This window comes from Strongylocentrotus purpuratus, unplaced genomic scaffold, assembly GCF_000002235.5.
Source record: "Strongylocentrotus purpuratus isolate Spur 01 unplaced genomic scaffold, Spur_5.0 spur5_scaffold_14, whole genome shotgun sequence".
Lineage (NCBI taxonomy): Eukaryota > Metazoa > Echinodermata > Echinoidea > Camarodonta > Strongylocentrotidae > Strongylocentrotus > Strongylocentrotus purpuratus.
In genome coordinates, this window is record NW_022145599.1 from 24,442,834 (window position 1) to 24,462,174 (window position 19,341).

Consider the following 19,341-nt stretch of genomic DNA (forward strand, 5'->3'; position numbering starts at 1 on the left):
GACAGCAACAAAATATTCAGTAAAGTGTAGAAACCCTAGTTATCAGTAAGAAATACACAGTGCCTAGGCTATAGGCTAAACAAATCAGTGTGATCTTTTTTCTTTTTTTCTCAACCAAGTTTCACAGAAGAGACAAGAGGGGGCGTTGTATAAAAGAAAAACAAGGACCGACAGAGCTAGCTCTATTTTGTGAAATGGAAAGTCTTTTTGTTTTCACTTAGCAATTAAAACGAATAGGTGCATTTAGATATTTATTGCAATATACTTTATTTTTGAAAGTATTTATCAATCACTAAGTAGAGTGCTCCACGACATGCAATTAATTTCCCAGTATTAAAAAATAACGAAAAATGACAGGAAAAAATGTGAATAGGAGGTATTATATTATATATAATGTGGCAGGCAAATAACAAGTTTCGTTTATTTTAAAACTTCAAGAATCTACTGATCCGTAGGCGAGGGCTTATCAATGCGTAATAATTCTACTAATGATAATGTGTCCTGTTTACCCAGGGTAGCCTCATCAGTATAAATTAATACTGATGAGGCTACCCTGGGTAAACTGTTCTCCCTGAGCCTACCTGCAAGGGTGCAATCATATAATTATCCCGGCCTTTTAATAGCCAATCTACCATGAAACGAATAACGCAATGAGCTGTTGATAACTCTCTTTCTTCGCGCATTATTGCAATTGGCATATTAATACGGTCAATTACAAGCAATATAATCAGCTAACAATAACCCGTGACAAATTCTTTTTTCATCAGCCCGCTTTACCCCAATCCAATTACTTCACCATGCTCATTGTGTAATAAAACTGAATTTCAAAATATTGCAATTATTGGCGTAGTCTGGAGTGTGGATGGATATCAATTACATACCATCTTCAAAAGTGATGAGAATTCTTTTTTTTAATAGAAATGATATCAAATAGATAATGGCTAACACTTTGAGTTTAAAGGTACTATGTCCAATTTGCTGGCCAAAAATGATGAAAAGGTTAAATTCCAACGGCATTGGAAAGATAATAATAATTTAGAACTTCCCTAAAAAAGGGGGCTTGAAAATGTCTTTAAGTGGGAAAATAATGACTATTAGTTGTCGAATCGACTTTAGTGCTACCAAGTCAGTAAGTAATAGTCTGATTATCAGAATATTGTACCGAATAGTCGTACGTTTTGTGCTGCGCAAAGATTCAATCAGTTTGATTTTGGCCATTACAACAAGTAACAAGTACCTTTTACAGCTCATGTTATGTATGTTATTACCAAAGAAAGAAAAAAAGCCAGTCAGTCACTCAATAGTGTCTGATAGTGAAGTCTAGCAAGTAAACTGGTTTCCTTGCATAATTTGAATATGACACTGCTAACGTTTGAATTTCACAGATAGGACATACATGAAATATTCATAATTCCTGCAAAGTTCTACGTAATTTGATGTTGGCTGCAAAAGGGACATAGTATCTTTAAGGGGCGGTTTTCGTCTTTGTTTTTTTCGTTTTTATTTTGTTTTGTTTTGTTTTTGTGTTTTATTTTGTCTTTTCGTGATAACGTCCCTGAAATTGGAGACAATGCCTAAATGTGCAGACTAAAGTATAACATATTGTATCTCCATACCCATGAAAGGAAAATGCGTACTCCTCACACGCCGTCTCTGGGTTTCCACCGTCTAAAGTACTCGCACACCATCCTCATCATTTAATTGGTTTTTCAGTCCAATGAGGAAAGAACAACCACCGCCTGTCTGGGAACAAGTATTTTGATCTACATTGCAACATGTTTTTGGCGGAGCGAACAAGATAGCAAGTATTCAGTTGAGTGATAACTCTATATATTCAGAGGTAAGACAACCTTTTGAAACTTTTTAACGTTTTAGTAGTAGTAGTAGAATGTTTTTTATTAGACAACTTCAAAATGGTAGCCCGAAAGCTAAATTACATTGCAAGTTTTACATGTATTAAAAAGCATTTCAACAAACTTAGATTTGGGAGTATTATTAGTAGTAGCAGTAGTAGTTGCTGTTGTTGTTCCTGTTGTTGTTGTTGTTGTTGTAGGAGAAGAAGTAGAAGTAGTAGTAATAGTTATAAGAGGAGGAGTATAGTAGTAGAAGGAGGAGTAGTAGAATGAGGAGTAGTAGAAGGAGGAGTATAGTAGAAGTAGAAGTAGAGGTAGGAGTAGTATAGTAGTGTTAATAGTAGTATTAGTAGTAGAAGTATTAGTAGTAGAAGTAGTAGCAGCAGCAGTAGTAGTAGTAGTAGTAGTAGTAGTAGTAGTAGTAGTAGTAGTAGTAGAAGCAGAGAAGCAGAGGTAGTTGTGGTAGTAGTAATATAGTAGTAGTTGTTGTTGTCGTTATCATTGTTGTTGCTACTGTTGTTGTTGTTGTTGTTGTTGTTGTAGGAGGAAGAAGAGAAGAAGAAGAAGAGTCATCGTTGTCGTAGTCGTAGTATTAGGAGTGGTTGTTAGTGTTATTGTAGCAGTAGTATTACAAATTGGTAGTGGAAGGATTAACGCTTACCTTGAACTGAGCCTTAAACTTAGTTGTATTATATAAACGTGACCCTGAAATCTCTGAAGAAATAATGCCCGGATAGTTGTCCCTGGAACATCATGTCGGATCACCCAGTTATCGCTGGAGCAAATGCTACCTGAACAATTATTGCCGGGGGGCAATTGACGCTTCTTTAGATGGGTTTATATAAACAATTTAGGATTCAATCAATTGTGATTATCATTGGAGAGGTGTTGTGGTCTAGTGGATAAGTCAACCGACTGCAGATCACAAGGTACGGGGTTCAAATCCCAGCCCGACACTAACGTCCTTTGGCAAGGCGTTAATCTACATACACTGTATGCCACTCTCCACCCAGGTGTTAAATGGTTACCCGGTAGCATGCGAAAGTTAATGTAGTGTGCTCAGCATTGTGAGCGTCTGGCTGGAATGCTCCCCAGGGAGTGGAGAAAATGCATACATTGTGTGCGGGCAAGCCTGAATCCAATGACCGGGGTAATAATATATCGGTAAAGCGCTTACAGACATCGTTGATGTATTAAGCGCTGTATAAAAGCGGAATATTATTGTTGTTTCACGAACATTGATTATTGTCGCATAACCAACCCAACCTCGCCGTCCCCTTCCCCATTTTTTAAAATGAACACCGCATCCGCCACTGGCAACTTACGATACGTTCTTTTCATAGCAACATAAATATTCCAATTCGGAAATAAATGCTGTCTAGGTTGAATATTTACTTTAATATTTAGTGATATGCCATGTCCTTTGCTAAAAGGTTGTCAATTTCCTGCCAATTACATCAATTACCGTCGCCATTGTGATAGTGATTGTGTTTCTCTCATATTCTGATATTGCGATGTATAAAAATGTAAAAATAAAAAGCGAATGGCCATGAACCATACGCGCCTAATAATCTTTTGCGTTACCTTGCTCAATGCTATACAAATTAAGTTTGTATGTCTCTTATAGTTCAGGCTAATAACATTTTGCATTATTTTTTTCTCTGTGATTTCTTTACTTAGTTTTATCTTTGGATATTTCAATTTTACAATATGCCTATCTTGTATATTTTACATAATGTATATATCTTCTCTGTGAACTAGTGTTTGAGTTGAGGAGTAGGTCGATAATTGAAAATAATATTTCATAGAATTTCTCATCTGACTGTTCTAGCTATGATAGTAAAATGAATCTAAAAAGGCAAGAAGCTTTCATTTAAATTAAACGGATTCAATCAGCGTTTGCTATTATTTCAAAATTTCAGAATTACTCCAAATGGCGATGTTCATGTGGATCTCCATCATTTCCTTGTTGGCAGGTAAGATACATGTTTTATTTAGACATCTTATATTTTCTAGAAATTCGAGAAATTAGAAGCCAGAGAACTTAGAATCAAAGAGAGATAAAAGCCTTAACGATTAAAACGAAGTTAGGACTAGGATAAAATTCATTACATTCATTACTTCATATTTTTGTTTTCTCTTAATTAAAAAAAAACATAATTTATAACATTTAATACAAAATTACAAATAATTTTCACATAGGTCTAAATCAATTTGCAAGTGAAGTTTAACATTCCACAGTCAAGGTTAAAAATAAATCTTCATATATAAAATATATTTGCAAATGTCAGGGCTACTATTACTTGATTTCCTTATCTTTCTATGCTCATTACTCAGCCAGTATACATTTTCTACCAAAATTGTTTGGAAAATGACATTTATTAGTTATCCTGAACACTCAGTGTAAGTTTCGTTTGATTCTGTGAAAATTCTTTTTATTTTTTTTACCATTTTTTTAAATCATTTACAAAAGATAAATATTCACATAAACAAAATTATAGTTTCACATTTTAACCAAATCGCACATCATAGCTACAATTTCCTCGACCAGCTTGCATATAAATTCCCAATTATTTCTTTTCTTTTCCACAATAATTGTTCAAATTTTCCTTCAGAGAGAAATAGATAGCGATACGATGAATGCTGATAGTTTAACGCATGGAAAAATACTTCTGCCATAAATTGGGTCCCGACGCCTTTCCGCTTGACCTGCGCAATCTCGTCCAATTTTGATAATGGGCATTCAACGCGTAAAACATCTAGGGCTTGTCGATTTTATGGAGAAAGATAAATATCCCTAAATTATTTATACTCTTTGTAAAGTTGATGTTTTATGTATTTTTCGTTTCTCAAAAATAATAGGTTGACTCCTTGAATAAGACCCGTTGTTCAAGCGCGTACATATCACTTACAGAGCAGGCGAGGCGCGTTCCCTAGGGAAGGGAGTCCTCCCCCCCCCCCCCCCCCGTTTCATTAAATTATTAGAAAAAGAAGACGATTCGTTGTACCGTTCTCGCCTCTTAATCCTTGCTTCAATTCAGTTTCCCCCCTCCCGCGCAAGGTTTGACGTTTATTGTTAGAGAATGAGACGATTTGTTGTACCATTCTTGCCTCTTAATTCTTGTCTGAATTTTTCCCCCTTCCGCGCGAAGCGTGGAAGCTTTGACGGTTTGTTGTACCGTTCTCGCCTCTTAATCCTTGTCTAAATTCAGCCCCCCTCCCCCACTCCCGCGCGAAGCTCGGAATCTTTGACGTTTCATTTAATTATTAGAGAAAGAAGACGATTCGTTGTACCGTTATCGACTCTTATACTCCTTACTCTTTGTCTGCTCGTTTTTCTTCCCCTTTTCTCTTCTCTCTCTCTCTCTCTCTCTCTCTCTCCTTCTTTTTGGCCGGCGGTTTTTTTTTTTCGTTGTTGGGGGGGGGGGGGCGACAGCTTCCACTGCCCCCCCCCTTCCCGGCTACGCGCCTGCCTTTGTTGAATCTTTAACATGTAAGCTCTCATACGTCACATTCCAAAGAAACACAAATCAATTTTCACATAACTAAACAATTAAAAAACTTAGTAAGGGTATGAATATTTTACTTCTTAACTTTATATATCTAGGCAGTATATTCGACAGAAAAAATGTTAACATATATTTGATCCTCTATCGTCCAACTTTGCTGGCACAAGCCCTTGTGTAACTGAGTGTCTGTACTGTAAGACTATTCATATTTTACGGTCTACTGCACTCCATAGGTCCTCTAGCTGTTTGACACAGCCAGTGTCTGACAAAATTAGGCAAGGTTCAAGATTTAATAGAGTTGTGCTTATGTGCTATATGTAATAAAGAGTCTATGCATGTATACTATTAAACATTTTCTGGTGCCCTGCACACAAAGCCTCTTGACCAATACTATTAACTATCCACATGTCTTTTAAAACAAGCAGTTATATGGTTATGAACGTCATCAATAGAAGGAATGGTAATAAGCGCTTATAATGTACATGCATTAATGGTAAAATTCAATCGCAATATTCAATTATTGATTTGAAATGTGGTAGTTCATTGTTCGTATGTCTCGCAATACCGATTATGTCACCATGATAAAAGCCCCCCCCCCCCCCCTCCCCCCCCCCCCCCCCCCAACTCCGGGAACGGAGGGATCGCATTCATGTTCCCAATATCTCCGGTAAAGGGGTACTTTTCACGCACCAAAGACCGGCTCGTAATACACAACAAAATCGGCCCGTATTGACTTTACACACCGGACTGAGGGGGTGCTTTCAAAGGGCGGGAACATGCATACGCGTACCCTAAATAACACTGAGTAGGGGGGGGGGGAGGTAAAAGCGAGCACTGCATTTTAATCAATCAAGGGTCTGCTGGTCTCAATGAATAGGGACTTTTAGATTTGCACGAAGACAATGTGGATTGCTACGGTCGACGTCCTTTTAATGCACTGCCTTGAATGGACGTCACACGTATCAGTCCACGCAAATCTAAAAGTCCCTAATGACGATATTGCTGGTCCTCCTACCAATTATATTGTTTGCACCATAATGACATGAGAGAAATTGATGTATTGTGACGAATTGATGGTCATATGAATGATGGATCAGGGTGAGCGTTGGACCGTTTCAAATTTGCTAACGAGATAGCTTAAACCTTTTCCACCGGGCAAAGTGAGTTGCGAATTTTCAAATGGATTCGATATATGGATACACATGACCAAAAAACTAATTAGAACAAATAAACGTCAAATGACTTTAGGCTGAAGTGCGTTTTAACAGTGATTCAATCAAGATAAGTACTTTATTTAAATTGAATTGAAAGAGAGAGAAAGAAAGAAAATGAAGGGGGTAATGGGACAAGAGAGAGAAACAAAGACAGCGAGAACGATATTAATGGGAGAGAGAGAGAGAGAGACAGAGAGAGAGTGCGAAAAGGGAAGAGAAGGAGAGCGACAATGAGAGAGAGATAGAAAAAGACGACGATGAGCATAAACGTGTTAGAGGAGGAGGCAATGGGGGCGTGTTCCGGGATGAATTCCACCAGTGAGGGTAGATTCATAGAGGTTATAGTAATTGGAGTATTCGTTGGTGTGGGGGGGGGGGGTAGGCGGTAGTCATCCTAAGAAGTCAAAAAAGTAGTATGTTCTGAACAAGGGTGTCGATTTGTATCCGTGGCTGGGGGGATGATAGGTGCCAAAATATTTTCGGCAATGGATCAAAGCAATCAAGAGGTAGAAGCGTGTGGCAAGTTGCACCCCTCCCAAGCGCGTAGCCAGGATTTCATTTTAGGAGGCGGTAGTGAGCACGCGAAGCGCGGTCCCTAGGGGGTTGTGTGCAGGGAGGGGAGTTCCCCCCCCCCCCGCGAAGCGCGGAAGCTTTGACGTTTCACTAAATTATTAGAGAAAGAAGACGATTCGTTGGACCGTTCTCGACTCTTAATCCTTGTTTGAATCAAGTTCCCCTTCCTCCGCGCATAGCGCGGAGCCCTGACGTGTCATTAGATTATTAAAGACAGAAGACGATTCGATGTACCATTCTCAACTCTTAATCCTTGTCTGAATTCATTTTCGCCCATTCCTGCGCGAAGCGCGGAAGCTTTCACATTTGAGAAAGAAGACGATTTGTTGTATCGTGTCCTTCATGAATTCAGTTTCTCCCCTACCGCGCAAAGCGCGGAAGCTTTTACGTTTCACTAAATTATAAGAGAAAGAAGACGATTCGTTGGACCGTTCTCGACTCTTAATCCTTGTTTGAATCAAGTTTCCCTTCCTCCGCGCGTAGCGCGGAAGCTCTGACGTTTCATCAGATTATTAAAGAAAGAAGACGATTCGATGTACCATTCTCGACTCTTAATCCTTAATGTTTGAATCAAATTCCCCCTTCCCCACGCGTAGCGCGGAAGCTCTGATGTTTCATTAGATGATTAAAGAAAAAAGACGATCCTATGTACCATTCTCGACTCTTAATCCTTGTCTGAATTTATTTTTGTCCATTCCTGCGCGAAGCGCGGAAGCTTTCACATTAGTGAAAGAAGACGATTTTTTTGTATCGTGTCCTTCATGAACTCAGTTCCCCCCCCCCCCCCTACCGCGCGAAGCGCGGAAGCTTTAACGTTTAAATAAATTATTACTCTTAATCCTTGTCTGTATTCATTTTCGCCCATTCCGCGCTTAGCGCGTAAACTTTCACGTTTCATTAAATTATTCGTAAAAGAAGACGCTTCGTTGTATCGTGTACTTTGACGTTTCATTTGATTATTACGCTTAATCCACGTCTGAATTCAGTTGCCCCCTAACAGCTTTGCCCTTTTCACTGAATTATTAGAGAAAGAAGACGACTCGTTGTACTGTTCTCTATATTAATCCTTGTCTGAATTCAGTTTCCCCACTGAAAATAATTTGTGTTACAAATAAGTTGTGACATAATAATCTTTCTCCAAAAATGAAAAATCTTTTAGGAAATATCAGGAAATAAAATGAGTGAAAAAAACAAAAACAAAGATACAATGACGTGAATTTTAAAAAGGGTGAACGGAAACAACATAACAATTAGAGAACTTTTTTATAAGTCATACTAATGTCCGAAAATCTTTTTCCTTGTCTCCGATCTCATCACGAAATCGTCACAGAGTTCATCTATGTTTACACTGTCCAGGATTGTCTGATGTGCATTGCAGATTGCTATTTTTGCGCTTCGCGCTTAACATTTAGCTCGTTGCTTTTTGACGCTGCGTCTTTGCATTTCGCGCACTGCATTTCTATGATGCTGTTGATTGAACAAATTGAATAAATTCGTCAATTCCTGATGAAGCCGTATGAGCGAGAATTCAATTTATTCTTGTCTCATATACGGTTGTCTTATTTACTTCGTATATATGTATGTATTATGAAAATGAGATAGCAAAATGTGTATATTGATGGTCATCTTGCGAGTAATAACCATTAACTACTCTCATCGGGCTCTCATCCTTAATTTTTCTCTTCATTTTTTTTTTTTTGATGGTGAATTATTGGGGGGGGGGGGATGATTGTACAGGCCATCCCCCCACCTGAAATATTGGGGGGATATATCCCCCCCATCCCCCCCGGGATCGACACCCATGGTTCTGAATCATTTCGTCCTGTGAGAACTTCTGACCTATTTCATAATTTATTTGTGTGTACATGTAAATGTATGTCAAATTCCAAGACACTTCATGATGCATGACTATGAGAAAAATAACTATTGAAACTAATCATTTTACCGTCAGGGTTCCAAACTCTCAATGCCTGCTCCGGTGGAGGAGGAGGTGGAGGAGGTGGAGGAGGAGGAGGAGGAGGAGATGGAGGCTACCAGCCGACAGAACGACCCGAGCTCACCATTCATCCTACAGCCCTCTATATTGTGTCCAATCCTTGCGGTTCGATTACTATTCCCGGTGTTGAGACCATTCGACTGGTTCCTGGTCCCATGCCGGACATGCCCAACTCGACCCCAGGTATTTCGAGATCACGAGTGTGTCAACTGCCTGGTAAGTGCTCAGAAGAACACGACCACCCCCCCCCCCCCCCCCCCTAGCTCTTTTTTAAAAATTTCTTGTAAAGCTATAAAATCGTTCAAGTGATGTCGGCAATTGAAACCAAATTATTTTTTCCTCTTCCATGTTGACAAATTGATTACTCCTATTTGGAAATGTGAAAGTCTGGTGATCATTTATATTTGTGTTGGAAATATCTGTGAAAACTGCCCCATGTCTTCTGTTTACGATGGGAAATCCGCCCATCCACTTATTATGAAAATAACCATGATAACCTGAGATATTTAAAAAATATTTACATGTTTTGGGCCCCGTCGTATAAAGAGTTGCGATCGATCCAAATTAATCGCAAGTCCTCTAATCAATCGCAAGTTTGCATTTTCCTATCTCTTAAGTACACAGTTGAGGTTGATATCAACTCTTTATATGACGGGGCCCTGATGTTGCCTTAGTCAGCTAGTAGTTTATAATAACCCTGCTACTTGTCACAGAATGATACTCATTTTAAACATTGTGTTTCTTTACTAATATATTGTTTTAGCTATGGCTGATTCATCATCTGGGATAACAGGCATCTCAACAACCGAGGCGCCGACCTCGACAACCATCTCGTCGACGTCAGTTTGGACTACGATGGCCACATTCGTAGGCTATTCGACGCCGCCAATGAATGAGACAACGACAATGTATGAGACAACGACACCTCTGAATATCTTCGGTAAGTGCTAGTTCTAGGAATGATACAACGAAGTACATATAATAGAGATTTTAATCTACAGTAAACTTCAGTCATCCTACATTTTCTTCGGCAATCGTGATGCCGGCTTCAGTTTTCCATAAGTACAGGGTCAGATTTAGGGATGCGCTTTGATTTTACGTTTGGTTTAGGCAGTTTTGGTTTGGGGTTTTAGGGAATCGCTTGGAGCGATTGTTGCTGGAGATTTGTCAAACCTATTGAGCTTTACCCTATAGGGCCTTCCCCCTCGGAAAACCTTGTCTATCTCCTCGGATCCCCGGGGGAAACAGTAGGACAGGGAATCTTTAGCTGTACTATCCTGTATTCTCTCCCGATCACTTACGTTTCTCAAAAATTGCCGTCAGTTTTTTATGTTGATGCTCTAAGAATACACTTCAAACATCGTGACCCTGTTTGTCCAGGAAATCGCCCAAGAAAGATGCAGGAAAATAATGCAAGTGGTCAGATGGAACGAAACTGTTCTTTCAACAACTATGTTGGACTTCCACAAGCTAGGCGTCATGTTAAATTAAGACCAGAATGCCTTGAATATATTTCCCCTTTTCACAGGCGAAGGTATGCAAATGTTCGTCCTGGACAATGTAAACCGGGCAATCTTCTATGGTGGTGGGGATCTCCAGTTTTCGACCCTGTTCACCTTCCCCGAGCACGAGGATCCCACGGGGGTCACAATAGACACTTCTGGTTTCCGGGTGTTCTGGACAGATCTGAAGACCGACCTAATCCACGGAGCGTCCCTTTATGGTACACACCCTAGGATATATTCTGTGGGATTGTACAAAGGTATGTGGTCTATGAAGATTGGGGAAGGTTGATTTTAGAGCACTTAAAGATGAAGTTGAGTTCTGGTCATGAGATTGCATTGTGAAAGAAACGGTGTGGAATCGACCACAAAAGGTTGATCATCTAGCACATAAGAATTTGTGTGTATTGCAAGGTTCTGGAATCATCAAAATAATAAGAAATTGGCCAAGTCTTGGTAAAGTTACAAACACTGTACACAGAAAGATGTATATGGGACTATACGAACACGTGACGTAAACATCCTACCCCGGATTTTTACGATGTTACATGCCAAATTTAGAGTATGAAGGCATTTGAAGAGCCATGCTTTTCAGGGATACCGGCGCTATATAAATATCCATATTATTATTATTATTATTATTATCTGATGTTCTTCCACACTTGCATATTAAGAATGATAACGCTCAGAAATTATTTTTCACCTCTTCCCAAAACTCAACCTGCTCTTAAAGAATGTTTTAGAATGAGCGCAAATTAAACAAATAAGTTATTCAATCTAACTGACAATCACATCCACTGCACACGGAAATTGGAACATGGGACTACACAATATACGAAAGTTTGGTCTTAAACTTTCAACTGTTTCGCTTCATATTTCAAATATAAGGGCGTTCAAAAAGCAATCATTTTCAGGGGATTTTGCTACTAAAGTAATATTCCATACTGACATGAAAATAACTCAATATAAACTTTAAAGGAATTCTTTATGAATGCTTTTTGTTGTTGATGACAATGATGATGATGATGATGATGACGATGATAGTAATGTGATGACGATTAATTGTTTTACCTGATTGCAAAGAGAAAATAAAACGTCTCTTAAAAAAATGACCGATTGAACGATATCTTATTGTGTTTCTGGACGAGCAAACAGTCAACTACGGTGTATGTAAATGTAGAGTGCTTAACCTACGCACGAATACACAAAGAACGTTATATCAGACCATGTTGGGCATTCGTGGCCCTTGTTGAAAAAATGTTTCATTTACTGTTATATCACTATGCTTTCAAAAAAACTATTACTAACAAATTGTTTTAAATGCCTATTCTGGTAGGAAATACTCGACCATTATTTAGGCATGGTATAGTTTGAAAAGCTTCTTTGGTTAATATGATACAAGAATATGTTTCCACCCACTACCGTGACAAAGCTACATTGTTGTTGATGACGTCATATTCTACTCCTGCTATTCTTTCCATGTATTACCTCTAGAACCTGTCAGCATATCGCTGGTGCAGTCTAGCGGAATGGTGTACTGTGCCTACTCCAAGTCAAATAAGATCACCAGACTCCATCTGGGCTATCCGAGCTGCGAAACGGACCTTATTACGAATACACCAAATCCGAGAGCAATTGCTATTGACGTATCGGGATGGTTAGCACCTTTGAATTTTCGATTCTTTTAACCGCCACCATGGTTTATTTAAGATAGGCCTATATCATAAAAAGAGATAGGACGAGTCTATTTAGAAGTATCGTGGTAGATAACAAAATGGAATCTTTTTATTAAAGCACCCTGTTTCACTTGAAGCTAATAGACTCAGAGCTTTTTCCTTGTTGTCTGGTTCCGGGTGTTTGCTGGCTCTAACCATGACACAGGAATGTCCACTATTTTGTCTAGATACAATAAACGTTTATCCGTTTTGTAGTAAACTGGGGATTTTCTTTGGGCGCAATCTAGAATTGTCATACGAAAGAAAGAAACTAATATTATTCGTATAGAATAAATCAGTGTCATAAACATTTCTAGGCAGCGCAGCACCGATCAGCGTGGCTCAAAGATCATGCATATCGACTGATGCGGGACTTACCGCGTTACCCGAGGAAATCCAATGTCCTCCATAAACGGATTTTGTTTTCCTATTTGCTTTTATTATATTTTTTAATTCAGGTACTTATACTGGTCACGTGACGGTGGCATTGACAGAATAAACCTCTCTTCCTCAAGGCGACAGACTATCTACCAGAACCCTGATTTTATGAACATCACAGGACTTGCCATTGACTCTTTAGGTAAATGACAGTTTGTTTTCTTCCCATTTTTCCCGGGGGTATATAACGTTTTGACCGGGGGGTACAATCCGCAGAACAATGACAAACTACACATGAACAGAAACAAGAACGGAAGAGGAAATTCAGATTATAAAGTCTGCCAGCTAGGGTAAAAGACATGTTGATTTTTTTTTTTTGATTTTTTTTTTTTTTTACGTGGCCGACAAATCAAAAACGACAGATCAAAAACGACAGATCGAAAACAAATAAAGCTGACGAACTTCCTTTACATATTTGGATGTCCGAAATGAACTTTAGAATTTGGATCTCATCCCAATATTTTATGACCTTTCTGCTCGCATTTAATTAAATGATCATCATTTAGATTTTCACTTTCAATCCATTCTTAACAAAAGTGCTGAACAATAATGACTTCTATAGGGTAACCATAGCTTTTACAGGTACAATGAGGTGAACTGACTTTCCTTTTCTATCTGAGCTCGGGCATACCACTATGAAACACGTAATACGAGTCCGGGATTGGATGGATACGACATCACTCCATCATCTTATTCTTAAACCCCAAATATCTTTGTCCCAATATTATGTTAGTTGTATTCCTACGTAAAGATTGATAATAGGTATGTACATTTTATTTTGTAAATTGAATATTTTCAGCCCTTAGGCTGCATGTTCAATGGTTTTTTTTAATTATAATAAATCGATTCAACAGTCAATCAATCAATTTCACATTTTGTTCTCTTTCCAACATCAGGTCCGACTACACTCGTCGCCTTCTTCGACATTGACAAGCATCGCACGTTCTACATCGATCTCAGCGACCCGGACAACGTCGTCGAACTCACTACGTCTTTTCCTGCCAACGACTTCCTCCACGTGACTCAAATGAGCGTCTACGGCGGAGACATGTTTTGGACGAAGACCGGCGATTCCGCTGGTTCGAACGCAGGAGTCTATAGCATGACCAATTATACAAGCTCCCGCGATCTGAAGTTTAAGGAGGTTCCTTCCTTTAACCATCCAGTAGGGTTAGTTATTAGCAATTTTGAAAATTGAACTTTCGGTAGTTGTTAATGAATACGAAATTTGATAATTTACGATAATGACTATACGTGATCGATTCTCTTTTAGATTGTGCTTTGATGTTTGAAGTTTATACTTTGATGGAGTTACGCAAGTATGTCATAATATACCAGTTAAAGAATCTTTATATTGAACTTTTTTTAAAAGTGTGATTCGTTGAGGCTCGTTAAGACATGACGCGGCAAAATATGAATTATTATCATTATACAAATTATCATTATCAAGCGTGAATCATTATAATCATACAAGTTATAATTTGATAAACGCTCCAAATGCAAGCACCCGCACACCCACACACATGCACATGCACATTTTATGCCTTAAACAAATTATTTTCTTTGTTATGTGGCTGTTATAGTTGATATATTTCTGATTCTATATGTTATAAGTTTGGTTGCCCATGATAGGTTCATATCCTGAGGCCGCAATCACTCTCAAACTCTAGCTTAAAGATAAACTTGAGTTCTGGTAAATATAGAAACAAATTCTTACAGAATCCAACGAAATTAACACTGAATGTTCAAGATCACAAATTAATGACATGACGTGTCATTTAATTGTTTCGCACATGATGTGCAAAACAATTTTGAAAGAAAATGTATAGTGGCTGAGTAATGAGCATAGAAAGATAAGGACGTCCGGGTAAGTAGGCCCGACACCATGTGCTTATTAAACGCAGGTTACTACGAGCAAATGGGAGTTGTGGTTTTTATCGAAGATGATACCCAGAACGTTTGTGTGCGTTTGTATGTATTTCACTGGCTCGAACAACCAATCAACTGCTGGATAAACAATCCAGAGTAAACCATAGCAATTTTTTTCTCTAAATACGATTCCCATACCAGAGCTCAGGATTAGCTTTAAGACAGTGGTCTCCTGTCTTTATAAAATTTTGAAATGATTCGTCAACTATTTTGTGTTAAAGGTGTAATTATTTTAATGATTGTATTATGATATAATTATACATATATTCTGACTTTTTATTAATAATATATATGTACCTAGCTTGTATTTTACATTTTAGTATGTTGAAAAATGCTGTGTGGATTTTTATTTTCTATGATCAGGTAAAGTGTACTAAACAAGTTATTCTGAGAGATATCTTATTGCCTTCTTGCTCTTTGTCTAAATATTCCCCACCAAAGTATATGAGAGAGGTATAAACCAATATATATTTAGCACAATGTACAGTTTCTCAGCACGACATGGCACTATGAACAGAACAGACAGAGAAAGAGGACAAAATATACAGTTCCTCATTCTACCCTCAACAATTGCTATGGTAGACAAAGGAACATCCCTTCACTGCTATTATGTAAAAATGTGTAGAACAGGTGCAAATGCATGTGACACCTGTTCTACACAATTTTACATAATACTAGTGAAGGGATATTCCTTTGTCAACCACAGCAATTGTTAAGGGTAGAATGAGGAACTGTATATTTTGTCCTCTTTCTTTGTCTGTCATGTTCATAGTGTTTGGCATCACCCTTTTCTTTATCATCTGCAGAGTCGTTTATCAAGTAAATTAATTTAAATTTATGGATGCTTCGTTCCAAGGTATTTGTGGTGATTAGATATTTCATTCACCTGCTTTTAACATTTGTACTACAATTTTATTGTCAGAACGCAAATTGCATAATCAAATTGGCGCTTTTCTGGGGTAAGGGTTTCGCATTAAATGAAATAGATTTGTCAACTGCTATATTTTAGTATTTCTAAAATATATGAGTGACAATATTATTGTTCCCCTGTTATACATTTTCACCAAGTATATTTTGTTTCCTTTATGTCTTGATTGAAAAGTAAAGGTTATGTAAGGAAATGAAAAAATATTTCCAACTAAAGCTTGGTGCATTATACATGTACAAGTTCGCCTGGTACGTGATATTATCAAGAAAATGGTTGCGCCCATGTCATGCTAAACGGCATTACATTATGCCAAGAATATCCTTGTACACTTTCGATTGGAATATTGTAATATAATAATAATAATATTTAATTTTCATGTAGCGCTGAATACAAATGTCTCTAAGCGCTTTACAAATGTACTATTACCCCGGTCGTTGGATTCAGTGCTTACCCACACACAATGTGTGCAAAATCTCCACTCCCTCCACATCACAAGGTAGGAATACATCTCATCTTTCAGCATATCATCACTTATTTTGTGGTGTAAGGTTTTGTTTTACCACAGAGATCAGTGAATAAGTCTGTTATCCTTTGTCGCGCGCAGTTGCTAGTCATTTACATGTTTAAAAATAAACAGTAGCGGCTTTTTTACGACGGTTTACTGCGCCTCAGGTTCAAGGGTTGAAATAATTACAATCCAACCTGAATAAGAGAAGAACAACAAATTATTGGTGCCTTTTTCTTACATTTTTCTTTATCATGAAACGGTTTATTTAAACAATTATACATGTGCAAGAAAACATCATGAATAAAACTGAAGCTCTTTCTTTTAATTAGGAAATAAATATAAGTCAGTCTCAATTTATTTTTTCTATTTGTTCCGATAAAATGAATAGCATTACATATCTTGATAATAAGTATTAAAATAATTATTCTTATTATTCTATATTTCGTCTATTTAAGACTCGTTTACTAAGATTAAAGAGAGCCCAGGAAGAAATCTATTACTTGCAGGAAGCTGGACACTTCTAAACCGATACAGTGGTTTAAAGTTATATCCTAGGTCTTGAAATATTATCAGCCCGACTCCTTCATAACAGCGATTTATTCGTAAGAACGAAAACATTTCTAAATCTCTATTACTATTTAGTATTGTAATGTTTTTAAATATCATCAATACGACATATAAGACAATTAACTTTTGTCTCGCCAAAGTGGTAGTTTCTAATTTAGTTGAATACATACTAATTTTTATTAGAAATGGTACTGCACTCAGCAAAAAAGAAGGTCGACATTATTTATCGTTCAAAATTTTCATAAAAACCGTCAATGAAATATGATCAAATGTATATCAAATTAAAGAAAAAAATAATACTCTACCAACATTTATTATTATATCAAGTTTTGAACTAAGACGCTGATAATGGAAGGCACATTCATTTAACCATTAGAATGTATGATTTAAGCTACGGTCCAAAAGGTTCGTACGAATCTCCCTGTTTTTCCATGGTCTCCCCGAATTTCCATGGTCTGAAAATCTTTCGTACGGCGTTCGTAGCAGTTCGTAATGGCATTTGTGACCGAGGGTTAAGTAAATAGCAAGAATGTAGCAAGTAGCCATTCAAATGTTAATGAGCATTTGGATGTGTAAAACATTCTTGTTCAAAAAGGAAAACAATGAATAAGAAACAAAGAGGAAGATTGAGCTGTGGATGTCAACGGTAGTCTCAGGACTGCATGGTTTTGACAAGTACGTACGGTCACTCCTTCCCACTCGTGGACGAGCCATAGGATACCTCCAAATGACTATCAACATTTGAATGGCCAGATGCAGACCTATTTTGCAATTTTCTTTCAGAAACGTATTTATTGTTATATGGCTATCCTCACTCATGCATGAATGTCTTTGTTCCATATCATCTTTAAAGAGGATCGATTTATAATTATTTTGATTTATGAAAGTTTTATATTTAATATTTAGTATTCATTACATTAACGAAAGCTTGGTGTCCACTTACATTTTTTTTTTGCTGAGTGCAGTTCTCACATTGACACCTACCACGTCTTACTATCATGCCACGTGTTATGTTTGCCGTGAGCAGTATAGGGCCATGATTTCACCTAATGTAAGTTTATGGCGATAAAGATTTTTTGGAGTGGACTTAGCCTTTTAACAATATATTTCGCCCAAATGATTGGACTCTTTAAACGTTCTAAGAACGTCTTCGTGTTTTCTTTTTTCAGTTTTAATCTTGCAGCCACCTGTATCTTTGATATCACCTTCAATAATTGTGGATCCAAGGTTTCGAAATTTATGGGGCCCTGCCAAATAATAAGGAGTTGGCCAAAATGGAGGGCCCGGATGAAACTCTTGCCCTCTTCCTGACCTATATAAAAGTTTATTTATCTGCAAAATCATGTTTCCTTTCTTGTGAATTTGGCACAGTAACAGTTATAATATCAATTGTTATTAGAATGATTTTGTTAACCCAGGGAAGCATTCTCAATGACAATGCTGTTCTTCATGAGGGCCCTGCAAATAGTACTACCCCAGCAATAGCCAAGTACCCATTTACGCCTGGTTGGAGAGTTGCAAATATGGATTAATGTCAGGCTAAAGGACGTTAGTGGATTGAGAGTCAAGTGAATGAACTACTATACTACGACACTTCCACAGTAACAACGTGCATTCGGCGTGGCGCGGTGAATGCTGACGTCACATGTTGCATGTAAATCGGTGATGCATCGTAGTTATTGACTTCAAAAACACCCGTTGGGCTTATATTCAAGAAATATAGTTTGTCATTGAAGAAAGAGATGTCTATCGGCTCATATGAGCTGGATAGCTGGGAAATGGAGTTGGTATTCAAGTTTAAGATGTGCATTTTCTTCTGTCCACTGTCGGAGAAGAAGAGTCTTTGGCCTACAGCATAAAGAAGAGAAAATAAAGGCCATGTATGAAACCAGAACTGACCAGGATGGGATCTCTTTTCTAATCTTTTCCGCTTTGTTCTCAAGAAATGTATACCTGAATTCTCCCATCATATATTTTAGAAGAAGTGCTTTCATAGACGAGCATGCCCCCGAGGACGCACGCGCACACATTACACACACACACACACACGCACACACACACACATCCACACCACATATGAAAGAGATTTGTCAACTACTAGTACGACTTTTAAGAGAAACATCTTTGGCACTACAGGCGCCGCGGAATTTTTAGAACATGAGTTGCTCTGAGTTAGCAAATTATTTTTTTAATAATTTAATTTGTGTCATCCGTTTGTTAAAATATAAGTTTTCGGGAGCCAATAAAGGCTCCCCCCTCCCCTCTATCCCCCCCCCCCCTCTCTCTCTCTCTTTCTTTCTTCCTCTCCCTCCTAAAACCACTGCACTATTACCTGAGACATCGATAGAAAGTCCGTCTATATCTGAGAGATCATTATTAGTATAGACCGTCGTTTTACTGCTGCCATCCTTGTCTGCCTTGTCTATTCCCTTTTCACGTGTCCAATAAATGACGCTGGCCAATTATAAAACAAAGGGAGAAAACATGAAAAAGAGACTTGGAAGTAAGATATATCATAACAACAACAAATCGTGGGAGGAAAAAAGACACTGTTTGGACCAAAAAGAATTAATTGATGATGCAGATCGACCTAGTAGATGATGGGATGC

At 37.9% G+C, this 19,341-nt stretch overlaps 1 protein-coding gene across 1 annotated transcript; it reads left to right on the forward strand.

Annotated features, from left to right (window-relative positions):
* The first annotated feature begins 1,495 nt into the window (after positions 1 to 1,495).
* LOC100888671 lies at positions 1,496 to 14,470 on the forward strand. Its single transcript, XM_030985161.1, has 9 exons — positions 1,496 to 1,840; positions 3,776 to 3,829; positions 9,101 to 9,361; positions 9,909 to 10,085; positions 10,674 to 10,907; positions 12,142 to 12,304; positions 12,821 to 12,942; positions 13,697 to 13,879; positions 14,433 to 14,470. The coding sequence occupies exons 2-9, from the start codon at positions 3,787 to 3,789 to the stop codon at positions 14,468 to 14,470; spliced, it is 1,221 nt and encodes a 406-aa protein (XP_030841021.1). The 5' UTR covers positions 1,496 to 1,840; positions 3,776 to 3,786.
* The last annotated feature ends 4,871 nt before the right edge of the window (positions 14,471 to 19,341 follow it).